Here is a 13062-nt window from a genome sequence, read left to right on the forward strand (position 1 = left end):
CCATGGACCCAGAGAGCTGTATTAAGTAATAGAAATACATATTGCAAATGAAATCAACATAAATAGGTAAAATAAATGAATTAGTTTAAATGAAAATGGTTTAAAAAAAACTAAATGAATCTTAATTTTTTTTTGTTTCATGTTACATGTTTAGTAGTTGTATCCCCTTTGCTTATGTGGCAGTGGTGGGGATTAGTTTGTAGTAGTTTCGACAACGCCACCTGGGGGAATTTTACCCCCAGGAAAATCACTTTGAGATTCAGAAAGGTTACACAAGTTTGAAAACACTTAACTGGAGACGTGATTCCAAAAATAAATATACATTTTATTAACAATATATTCTCTTTCCTTAAAATGGCAGACAGGTGAGCAGGGCTTAGTTTGTGATTCTAAGGCTGTTCTCATGAACCATTCATACATACAGTTAGGGCTGGAAATATTTGGACAGTGACACAATTTTCATAAGTTTGGCCCTGTGCGCTAACACAATGGATTTGAAATAAAATCATCGAGATGAAATTGTAGTGCAGACTTTCAGCTTTAATTTGCCGGTATTTACATCAAAATTGGAGGAAGGGTTTAGGAATTACACACATTTTCATACATAGTCCCCTTATTTCAAGGAACCTAAAGTAATTGGACAATTGAGTCAAACGCACCGGTGAGATCAGCAATACTAAAAAGCCCAGACGTCCATGGAAGACAACAGTGGTTGATGATCGCAGGATCCTCTCCATGGTAAAGAAGAACCCCTTCACAACATCTAGTGAAGTGAAGAAGACTCTCCAGGAAGTAGACGTATCATTATCCAAGTCTACCATAAAGAGAAGACTTCACGAGAGCAAATACAGAGGGTTCACCACAAGGTGCAAACCATTTATAAGCCTCAAGAATAGAAAAGTCAGATTAGAGTTTGCCAGAAGACATCTAAAAAAGCCAGCCCAGTTCTGGAACAGCATTCTTTGGACTGATGAAACTAAGATCAACCTGTACCAGAATGATGGGAAGAGAAAAGTATGGAGAAGGCTTGGGACGACTTTTGAACCGAGGCACACACATCATCTATAAAACATGGTGTAGGCAGTGTAATGGCATGGGCATGCATGGCTTCCAGTGGCACTGGGTCACTAGTGTTTATTGATGATATGACAGAAGATGGAAGCAGCCGCATGAATTCTAAAATCTATAGGAACATTCTGTCTGTTCATATTCAGCCAAATTCAACAAAGTTGATTGGACGGCGCTTCACAGTACAGATGGACGATGACCCAAAACATACTGCAAAAGCAACCCAGGAGTTTTTCAAGGCAAAGAAGTGGAATATTCTACAATGGCCGAGTCAGTCACCTGATCTCAATCCGATCGAGCATGCATTCCACTTGCTTAAGACAAAAGACCTGCAAACAAACAGCTGAAGACAGCTGCTGTCAAGGCCTGGCAAAGCATCACAAAGGAGGAAACCCAACGTTTGGTGATGTCTATGGGTTCCAGACTTCAGGCAGTCATCGCCTGCAAAGGATTCTCAACAAAGAATTAAGAATGAACATTTTATTTATGATTATATTAATTTGTCCAATCACTTTAGGTTCCTTGAAATAAGGGGACTATGTATGAAAATATGTGTAATTCCTAAACCCTTCCTCCAATTTTGACGTAAATACCCTAAAAATAAAGCTGAAAGTCTGCACTACAATTTCATCTCGATGATTTCTTTTCAAATCCATTGTGTTAGCGCACAGGGCCAAAATTATGAAAATTGTGTCACTGTCCAAATATTTCCGGACCTAAATGTATACTGTCGCATAGAAAAGTAATGCACTGTACAGTAAGTCGTATGTATTCCACGTCTTTATTGCTGTATGCACCACATTGACTGCAGCTTTGTTTGTGTCCCAGGGAAAAACTCAAGATTTTCACCCACGAAACACACTACTTAAAGGGAATGGTGTTTTAATCCAAACCACTATCTTTTTTTTTAATCCTAACTATCCCTTTTGGTTTCTAAACTTAACTGTCGTCACCGCACGACGATCACCTTTTGTCGGCTAAACTCAACTGCAACAGCCGCTGAAAGGACCGGCACCTCACTGTGCCTGGTACCCGGCTCACAGTAACCTGTTTTTCTGTAAATAACGCTCACCTTAACTGTCATGTGACCGGTCATCATGTGACTAGTCAGCGGTCGTTGTAATTTCGTAGGATATCATATGAATTGGTGTGACTAAGTTTTCATACAATATCATATGAACCCGTTCATGAGAATGCGTGGTTATTCTACACACCACACGTGAACACTACACACCATCCAAATGACACCCAGAGTGCTCTTTAGTAAGGGATCAGCAAAGGGACACCACCACCAGAGGATCATCCCACTTAGGCCCAACAGTTTCTGTCCAGCGAGAAAAAAGCAAACATTACATGTCATCTAGCTGACGCTTTTATCCAAAGTGACTTCCAATTAAGTGCTTTCAACCTTAATGGCACAAACTCCGGACACAATAAGTAAGTGCAAGTACATTAGCTTTAAGTAAGCCAAACAACAAAGAGCCATATCAAAGTGCAACTGTTTTTTTTTATTATCCAAGGTGCAGTTGGAAGAGATGTGTTTTTAACCTGAGGCAGAAGATTTGTAGGCTTTCGGCCGTCCTGATGTCAATGGGGAGCTCATTCCACCATTTAGGAGCCAAGGGAGCAAACGTCAGGATTTTGTTGAGTGATTAGTTGTCCCTTGCCGTGAGGGGGCAGCAGGCAGGTTGGCTGATGCAGGCCAGCCAGGAGGGAGTTTTTGGCCCTGTATGCAAGTACTAGTGTCTTGAACCAGATGCAGGCAGAAACTGATAACCAGTGAAGGGAGTGTAGTGTGAGAGATCTTGGGTAGGTTCAAGACCAGTCAAGCTGCTGCATTCTGAATGAGCTGCAGGGGTCGGATGGCACATGCAGGCAGGCCAGCCAGGAGAGAGTTGCAGTAGTCTAGACGTGAGATGACTAGAGCCTGAACCAAAACCAGAGCCACTTTCTGAGTTAGAAGGGGACGCATCCTTCTGATGTTGTGCAGCATGTATCTACACGATCGGGTAGTGGCAGTTGTCTTTGGTATGTTGGTAGTAAGGGAGAGTTGGTCGTCGAGTGTTACACCCAGGTTCCTAGCAGTCTGGGTAGGGACTACCACAGAGTTGTCAATTGTTATAGTAAGATCCTGGGTAGGAGAGCCCTTCCCTGGAAGGAAAAGGAGCTCAGTCTTTTCGAAGTTGAGTTTCAGGTGGTATGTGGACATCCAAGAAGAAATGCCAGTCAGAAAGGCTGAGCTACGTGCTGCTACCTGCATTTCAGACTGGGGAAAGGAAAGAATTAGATGGGTGTCATCTGCGTAGCTGTGGTAGGAAATGCCATCCAAATGAATGACAGACCCGATAGAGTTGGTGTACAGAGAAAAGAGGGGACCCAGGACTGAACCCTGAGGGACCCCCAATTGTGAGTGGGCAAGATTCTGAGACAGATCCTCTCCAAGTTACCCGGTAGGTGCAGTCTGCCATGTAAGATGTGAGCAAAGAGAGCGCAGAGCCTGAGACACCCAGATCCTGAAGTGTCGAAATGAGGATCTGGTGGTTCACTGTGTCAAAGGCAGAAAGCAGAAAGGTCCTGAAGGATGACGACAGAGGAGAGAGAGGTTGCTCTAGCGATGTGAAGCTGCTCAGCTAGCAATGTCAAACAGTGTGGGGGGCTCACAACCAATAAACTGGTGCCTAATCAATACAGAGACCGCTCTCTGTACCGGCCGAGAAGCACACCAGCATTGCACTCAGCCACCCCAACACCACACCAAATATAGAATTCTAAGCAGGGAAAACATGGCAAACAAACAAAAGAACAACTAATAATACAAATTTTGTAAAATACAGGGAATACAAAATACATACAAAATACAAAAATAAATACAGTACCAGTCAAAAGACATATTTTATCATTCAAGTGAATGTGAAAGTGTGTCCAAACCTTTGACTGGTACTGTTATGTAATCATACATTTTGAAATGTAATTAGCAGTGGGATGATACCCTGACTTCCCCCTCTCCGTTTACTTTCAATTCCCAAGGGGCGTTGTCAACAACCGTAGAGCAAAATGCCTCTGAATGCAAATGGATAGACCTGCAACCAATTAGAGCAACGAAACATGACGTAGCGCTGAACGATGGAAAAATGTAAACCGACTATACATCCAGGGAAGGGTTAAAAATAAAGGACAACTGGACTTGGTTAAAGGTGCTCTGAAGACATTTCGTCTCTCATTCAAGAGACTTCTTTTGTTTAGACTGTGTGTGTGTGTGTGTGTGTGTGTGTGTGTGTGTGTGTGTGTGTGTGTGTGTGTGTGTGTGTGTGTATTGTAGTTCGACATTGACAAAGAGGCGGGTGAGAGGCAGATCTACCATCGTTACTGCCTGGAGAGAGCAGCGGTCCACTGTGCTCATGTCTTCACCACAGTTTCCCAGATCACAGCTGTGGAAGCCAGCCACATGCTGCACAGGAAGCCAGGTGGGGAAGCTTTTCACTGCATTCGTTGACCGATTGCGTCACTCCAGCGCAACAAAGGCCCATTTAATTTAATTTCGTAGGCTCCTTCAAATGCGGTCCACAAATGCGGCCTCCTTTTTACAGAATTTGGAGGACCCATCTGTTGTATCCTTCACAGCCCCAGGATTCCCAGCATTCTTTTCGGCATTCAATCAGAAGCACAGGCAAACACAAAGACATTTTTCGTCTCCTATTTCATTATTAAATTCACTTCTGAGAATGTTTTAGGCAAGAAATTAACTGTTAGCTTAGTCAATAGTCTTGTCAATCAAATTATCTGAAGTTTGGTACAAAAATTCAAGCAAATAAAGCTGGTGAAAGTGTATTTCCATCCAACGGCTTTAAAGCAAATAAAAACCTGTGCGTAATGACATCACATGCTGTTTTGCAGTCAAATTGGTATATCGAATTGATTTGAGACATTTTATGGTGTTTCCATTCATTTTTGCGCTGAATCTCACAACATTCAAGCTAACTTTTGCGAACAAAGTTTTGCCAGACAAAATGGATCGCGCCATCTACCTACAAATGATTCATATTGCACAAGTTGTAATAGTGCTTATGTGCCAGCTGATAGCGACATATCAAGCTATAATAAGAAAACGACTACGCCACCAACACATTGCTATAAAAGTAAAGGTACTTTATTGTCACATACACATACATGTAGCGAAATTCATTCCCTTCATTTAACCCATCCCTCAAGGGAGCAGTGGGCAGCCACTTACAGCGCCCGGGGACCAACTCTAGATCTGAGCCAGTACCTTGATCAAGGTTACTGACTGGAGAACCTAGTACATGTGTTTTGATGGTGGGGGAAACCCACGCAAACATGGGGAGAACATGCAAACTCCACACAGTCCCGCGATTAGACCCCTTGCTGAAGGCTGAAGTGATTTTTTTTTCAATAGAAAGGGCTGGCCATCAATCGTACTACAGGCCGTAGTAGACGGTCGTTGCATCTTAAGGCACATTTGCGTTGGCACTCCCGGTAGTGCGCATTGGACTTCACCACCTCTGACCTGTACAGGTGCATCTGTTTAACCATCAAATGACCTCAAATTTTATCGCAATTCATTATTTATTCGGCAAATAACGTTTCCATCTGCGTTTATCGTATAAGCCGTAAATCAATCAAGAGAAAATCAGATGAGACCGAACGTATAAACTTTGAGTCAATATTCATGAAATTCAATCGAATTATACTGTTTCCACAAGCCATTTTTCATTCGATATCACTTCATTCGAATAAAAACCTGTGGATGGAAACATAGCTTGTGTAGATGTCGAATATAGGCGGTGTTATGAAAATGTATGGCAAATTAAAATTTGCTCCAAATTTGCTTCGGAGTGTAGAAGCTCCATAAACTGCCTGACGCCAGCTAGCTCTGCGGGAGTAGCTAGATATCTGGTCAAAGACCCCGCTGTGAGCTGACTGAAGCTCTGGGTTTCAGAGACAAGAGATGTTCACATGTAGGCTACATGAGTTTTATTTTTTTTTCCTCTCTCTTTGAGACACTTGACCAAATGGTAAAATACAAAGAACAAGTTCTGGCTCTGTTTCGGTGCTGTAGTTAATGCTTTGATCACTTATCAGCTACAGCAGTCTGGAATTTAATTAAAGTTTTTCATACATTTTACACACCTCCCTATTATGGCATCTACACGTCTTTACATTTTTATTTTTTGTTAAATTTCTTATGATCTCCCCCCCTTGTGCAATGGTCTAAACCATGCGCATCAAGGATAACCAAAGCAATTATACAGGCTACTATCTACAGGTGTAGACTGCTTCTCTGGAATTGTTGTGTAGGCTACATGACAATAAATAACTTGAAACTTGAAGCTGAAACTAAATCTCTACTATTGCTGTGTTGATGTACAGATGTGGTGACACCAAACGGGCTGAATGTGAAGAAGTTCTCGGCCATGCATGAGTTTCAAAACCTGCACTCCACCAGCAAGGCCCGCATCCAGGAGTTTGTCAGAGGACACTTCTATGGGTGGGTGGAGTTTATTAATGTAGTTTTGATCCATCTTATGTAGAGGTAGCCCAGTGTTTTTATTTTACTTGGGGGCTCTCGATTTTGAATTTTCCATTACAGGAGAGGGCCATTCACATATTGCCTGAAACAATCTACTTTAGAAAATTAGGTCTTGACTAGGGATGCACTGATTGGATACCGATATTAGATATCGGATTGACCCAATTAGCTGGATTGGGTATCGATGACAATGGGGCCAGTTGTTTATATTTTTTTTTTCACTCCACCCCTGCATAGTTGCACTCACCAGAAAAAACAAAAACAAAACACCTATGACACGGCATAGCTTACCGGCTGGTAGCATGCAGCTAAAGACACAGGTTGACGTCAGCTTACCTAAAACCTGCTGCTGCACTTTTCGAGACACCATGGCCACAGCTGGAAATGACAGAGAAACAACAAAACTGGAAAATCCTCCTGCTAATGGATGTATAATAAGAACGGCCCAAAATGCACTCCGTGGACCACCACTGTAAAAGAGACATCTGTAAAACTGTTGACAGGACACCTCGAACCGCAAAAAAAGTTGATTATAACTATTTCTTATAAGAATTTTTCATCCATATATACTTTTTATACATTTGAAAAACTTTCCTCAAACCAACAAAAGTGATTTAAAAAAACCTGTGACTTCACCACAATATAAAGTCTTTGGGCCGTCTGGGAACTCGCGGGCTGGGCCAGTGGGAGAAACCCTACTGCGCATGTTCAGTGTGCCACATATCACAGAAGTAAACCCAGAAACTTCTGAACGTGGCAAATGCATCATGCGAGCAATTCTTATTGAACTGAATAGGCGCCATTTTGGGATCAGATATCCGTTATTATTACATATCCATGCCCCAAAGTCACCAGTTTTGCAAAAGTGAGTAATGTAAACAAACAACAGAAGCTATTGCGTGTGGGCTACGACAGGACTTCATGGTGCATTCAGGTGCACTTCTAATGATGTTTCCCTAAACATCAAAGAATGATCCCAGTCACTTCCACACAGTGAGGCATACAGCTTATTAATTAAACACTGGCATCGGATCAACTTTCAAAGTCGTACCCCTATTCTTGAGTGGAGAGTTGTCGCTTTAAACCTGATTGTAATTCTCAATTTGTCTCCTTCTGGTAGTCATCTGGACTTTAACCTGGAGAAAACCCTTTTCTTCTTTATCGCTGGACGCTATGAATTTTCCAACAAGGGAGCTGATATTTTCCTTGAATCACTGTCCAGACTCAACTACCTACTGCGGGTAAGGTCCTTTAGTCTTTTGCATTCAGTAGCTGTATGCATTACATGTGCAAAAGTTGTAAAAAGTACTTTGAAAAGAATTTGACCTTGTAAAGAGAAGGATAAGTGTATATTCTTCAGCATGCATTCATGTCCAAAACCTTCATTCTGTTCCCCTTTTTCATTTTCTCACTCTATCCACAGGTTCACAGAAATGATATGACAGTGGTAGTTTTCTTCATCATGCCAGCTAAAACCAATAACTTCAATGTGGAGTCACTGAAGGGACAGGCAGTACGCAAGCAGCTCTGGTATGCCCTCATGTGGTTTGCATAACAGTCCATTGTCAACATAAAGAGATGATAACCTTAAAACAAATTTCAAAAAATTCTAAAACAATAAAGCATAACCTTGCTAATTTTAGAAGCAAAACTGTACATGCATGCAATGATATTGTCACATTTTTCATACTGCATTACAATCTGGTCTCAGACAAATCGTACATTAATGCAACCACTTCATAGGGTAAGCAAACATTGAAAATCAATAAAAAACCTCATCAACTCTCATCATTATTGCTATATAGTTAAAAAAAAACATAATCATTTGACATTTTTCTGTTTATGGCCAATGTTGGTTTACTATATAAGATCAATCACAATCTAGCAGTTTGTTACAACATGTAGAGCTGGCTAAAGGTTCAATTAGGATTTCAAAAAAGGTCAAGGGGAAACATTTGATTGTCCAAAACCTTATTGAAACATCCTGTCTGTTCTCAGTTGAAATGCGACTACCTTTTGTCTCCGTTTGACTCACATTTGCCTCCGTACCGCTGCTGTCATCCATGCTGTAGGATTAGCTGAAGAAAAAGCTTAATAATAACTATGGACATAATAAATATTCCACATTCAACTTTAACTTGTTTGAAAGCTATGCAGGTTCAGCGTCCATGGAAATTTGAACATTTGTCACAACAACAATGCAACGCATTCTGGTAATGTTGCAGCCACTTTCGAGAAGCGGGACGTTGAGTTGCTCCTCATTTGCATAAAGTTGGATCCAGGCTACTTTGTACAAATCAGGGGCGTCCAGCTCGACTCGCTGCCTCTGGAAAACTCACGAGAATCTTTTAAACTGACTGTTGACGATCTAAAATGAAGACAGATTCAGCAACTGCAGCTTTTTTCTCGCATAAAATGTTGTTTACATCTTGGTGAACTATTTTCGTAAAATAAGAGAGAGTTTTCAAACGAGCCGCCATGTTGGTCCGTTTTGAAATTCGGGAGCTAATAGCCTACGAGTGAAGTGTTCATCCAATCAGGGGCAATTCTCGCGGTTGCAGGACGGTGTAGCCTGTTTTCTTTGCTTGTCAGTGATCTTTAAAGAAAATGTAATACCTGCTATTTGCAAGCCCACCAAGTGTCCAGTGCTGGGAATTGGGGCGACCCCTGCCGGTAAAAAATGCCCATGTGGACATGTAGTGTGTATTTTTGTGTCTAAACCAGCGCTTCTCAAAGTGTGGGGCGCGCCCCACTGGTGGGGAATAGAGACGTGACAGGTGGGGCGCACCTAACGGGAGGATATTTTCCTTTTTATGCCTTTTATATTTTTATCCAGACATCCCAACTGTCCCGGAAGTTCCGGGAGTCTCCCGCATATTGATAGCGGCTCCTTGACGCCCGCAAATGAGATCCAATCTCCCGAAATCTGGAGCAAGACCGCGCACTAGACTAGAGAGTGACTGCGTGTGTGTGTGTGTGTGTGTGTGTGTGTGTGTGTGTGTGTGTGTGTGCGTGTGTGTGTGCGTGTGCGTGTGCGTGTGTGTGTGTGACTATAAATGCAGCGCGTGTGAGAGCAAACCGTCCTTAGAGATGTGTGTTGCCGCTTATTAGACTGATCACCCCCGGGGGCGACACCAAGTGTAACAGAAATTCCCCTCCCCACCCCCACCCCTTTATCAAGACCACACACCCCGGTCACGTCAATAAGCCACTTGATTTCTTTCAAAGAAATCAGGCAGAATACCGTCAACAGGAGACTGGCATGGTAAAAGCTGCATCAGTAAACAGTAAAGAACAGATGGCTTCATATAGAGTGGCATACAGAATTGCACAATGCAAAAAACACACAAACACAATTGCAGAGCAGCTCATTCTCCCCGCTGCTCTAGACATGGTGTCAGTTATGCTTGACGAGACAAGCGCAGCAAAATTAAAAGCTGCCCCCCTGTCCAACGACACAGTTGCGAGACGTATATGCAACATTTCAAGTGATCTTGAGGAACAACTCATAGAAAAATTAAAAGACAGTCGTTTTGCATTACAAGTGGACGAAGCTACTGACAGCTTGTTCATCTCGTACGTCCGCTTTGTGAATGGCGAGTCACTGTGCGAGGATTTGCTGTTTTGCAAATAGGCCTACATAAAAAATAGAGCCACAGCTGATGAGCTGTTTAAGATCATGGACAGTTAGCCTACCTCAAAGAACACGGCCTTAAATGGGAAAACTGTGTGGGCTTTTGCTCTGATGGCGCACAGACCATGGCAGGGTCAGGAAACGGGCTGCAGGCACTAATAAAGAGGGTTGCGCCAGATGCACACTGGACGCACTGTCATTCACAGGGAAGCGCTCGCGTCAAGGCAGCTCAGCCCTGAACTAAATGAGGTTTTGACAGAAGTTGTGAGCGTGGTAAATTTTATCAAAACCCGACCCCTGAAAGTGAGACTGTTCTCCGCACTTCGTGAGGAAATGGGAGCTGATCACACATCTGTGCTGTTTCACAGTGAAGTAAGGTGGCTCTCCCGGGGAAAAGTGCTGTCGCGCGTCTTTGAGCTCAGGGCAGAGATTCGGATTTCTCTTCTTTTCTTTTTTTTAACGGATTGCAAAGTGGCACATTTATTTCTTTTCTATTTTTGAACTTGATACAAATTTTGACACAGCTGCACTTTTATTTTCTTTATTTTTGAACTTGCTGTTATTTGATGTAGCCTAGATAGTTAGTTTGTATTTAGATACAACATGTTACTATAGGCTACTGATACTACTTGTTACTTAAATAAATTGGAACATTTTAAGCTTGTTGCGTATTTCATTAGCATTGTGTTGGGGCGATGGGGGCAGGTGGGGCTTGAAAATTCCCCCTTGTCCAAAGTGGGGAATGACCGAAAAAGTTTGAGAACCACTGGTCTAAACTAAACCTTAACCATAGCAGTGGCAGCTCAGGAAACAGATATATAAACCACGTTTGGTTTGGGGATCTTACAGGCAATGTTCCAGTCCCAAGTTTTTTGAATCTCTAGACTAAAAACATACACAATGGTCCTTCAAAATCACGGCTACTAATGTCATCCCAATGCTGGTGAAGTTCATGAGTTTTGGGTAAAGGGAAATAAAAAGGTACAATTCTAAAGAAGGTTTCCTTTTGACTTTCACAGGGATACAGCTCACACTGTGAAGGAGAAGTTTGGTAAAAAACTGTATGATGCTCTGTTAAAGTAAGTAAATGGGCACTGTAAGTGAACCCGTGTACATCAACACTGGTTCTCTGTGATGACTTATGATTACGCATGATCTATGTTTGTCCTCAGAGGGCAGATCCCTGACATGAACTCCATTCTGGATCGAGACGACTTTACTATTATGAAGAGAGCCATCTACGCTACTCAGGTACTGCCGCTTTTCTCTTCTCTTCGTTTCTTCTGTTAACAAATACTGGCATCATTTTGAGTTGTTTCTCTTCCATAACTCTTTTTTATTTTTGCAAAAATGAAAAAAAAACAAAACATGAACAAGACAGAACATCACAGAGTGGGTGATTAGACAGAGCTGTCACCTCAGAGCTTTCAAACAAAGACTATGAACAACATTAGGCCTACATACTTTATAGGATAAGACTGGGCTGACAAAAGATACTGTGCAAAGTCGGCCAGATTATCCTATGCGGTTACCTGTAGGCCTATGTGGTGAGTGTTAAACGTATATGTAGACAATGTAAATTGTAAATAAGGCGAGTGGTTGGCAGAACAATGTATATAAATGTATAAAGGTGGAAAGGAAGGAGAGAGAAAAAATCGCTATAAAGGAGAAAGAAAAATTCACGTTTGATCAAACATGTCTTAAATGAGAATTACGGTCGATTTCAACACATAGCTCTGTTGTTTTGTAAATTTGGAGTGCTGTCAGTAGCGAGAAAAATGAAAACAATCGGTGTTGCCTACACCGTGTTATCCTCCTGCTAGCGTTAGCATCCAGGAGGCTGAAACGGGTCAAGTTTTAAACATGCTTTCAGCCTCTTAACATGTTCGAAATGTCATTACAAGTGCCTACCCATGTGAAGTGATTCCTTCCGAGTGAACACAGTGATTCTGACTGCAGTAGATGTGAAAGAAATGCAGAAAAGTTGTGCTAATTCAGCTCTGTTTAGTTCTGGTGTTGAGATGGCAAGACGAGTGCTTAGGGACCGTCTAAAAACTACAACACCAAAAAGAGATACAAAAATATTTTCAAAAATAGGCATATGCTTATTTCTTTTAAAGTAAGTGCTGTAGTACAACTAGCTGGAGACAAGTTATAATTGAGGTAAGTTTGGAGACACTACCTTATTTAATCATTAAATTAATAAATATTTTTGTATCACTTTTCGGTGTTGTAGTTTGTAGACTACAACCGTCTACTACTAAACCGTCTATCCCAGACTAAACAAGGCTGAATTAGCACAACTTTTATGCATTTCTGTCACATCTACTGCAGTCAGATTCACTGTATTCACTCGGAAGGAATTACTCCACATGGGTAGGCACTTGTAATGATATTTAGAACATGTTAAGAGGCTAAAAGCACGTTTAAAACTTGCCCAGTTTCAGCCTCCTGGGTGCTAATGCTAGCAGGAGGATAACACGGTGTAGGCGACACCGATTGTGTTCGTTTTTCTCGCTACTGACAGCACTCCAAATTTACAAAACAACAGAGCTACGTGTTGAAATTGACCGGAATTCTCCTTTAAAAGTATATTGACACAGGGCCACTCTACAAGACAGGGCCCCAGCATTAGTTAATTCACAAACCATAATGTTTTTATCATGTCAGTTGATATTGTGATTAAGCCTAGCGGTGCATATTCCCAAACCTAGTGTTGTGCACTGACCAAGAGGCCCCCTGGGTAATGATAGCAATTAAAGAAGTGTACCGGTTGAAATGTCTATTTTCCATACTATTAGTACTTCTCAAG

The 13062-nt window shown here is 41.8% G+C and overlaps 1 protein-coding gene across 3 annotated transcripts in view; it reads left to right on the forward strand.

The window, feature by feature from the left end:
- The window catches only part of gys2 (glycogen synthase 2), a 30788-nt gene that overhangs the window by 11689 nt on the left and 6037 nt on the right, over window positions 1–13062 (forward strand). For all 3 annotated transcript variants that reach the window (XM_031316904.2, XM_031316906.2, XM_031316905.2), the window contains 6 exons: window positions 4388–4532; window positions 6457–6574; window positions 7737–7857; window positions 8040–8146; window positions 11270–11329; window positions 11423–11501. In XM_031316904.2, the coding sequence (XP_031172764.1) occupies window positions 4388–4532; window positions 6457–6574; window positions 7737–7857; window positions 8040–8146; window positions 11270–11329; window positions 11423–11501 (630 nt within the window). The remainder of the gene's footprint in view (window positions 1–4387; window positions 4533–6456; window positions 6575–7736; window positions 7858–8039; window positions 8147–11269; window positions 11330–11422; window positions 11502–13062) is intronic.

Source organism: Sander lucioperca, chromosome 20 (genome assembly GCF_008315115.2).
Source record: "Sander lucioperca isolate FBNREF2018 chromosome 20, SLUC_FBN_1.2, whole genome shotgun sequence".
NCBI lineage: Eukaryota > Metazoa > Chordata > Actinopteri > Perciformes > Percidae > Sander > Sander lucioperca.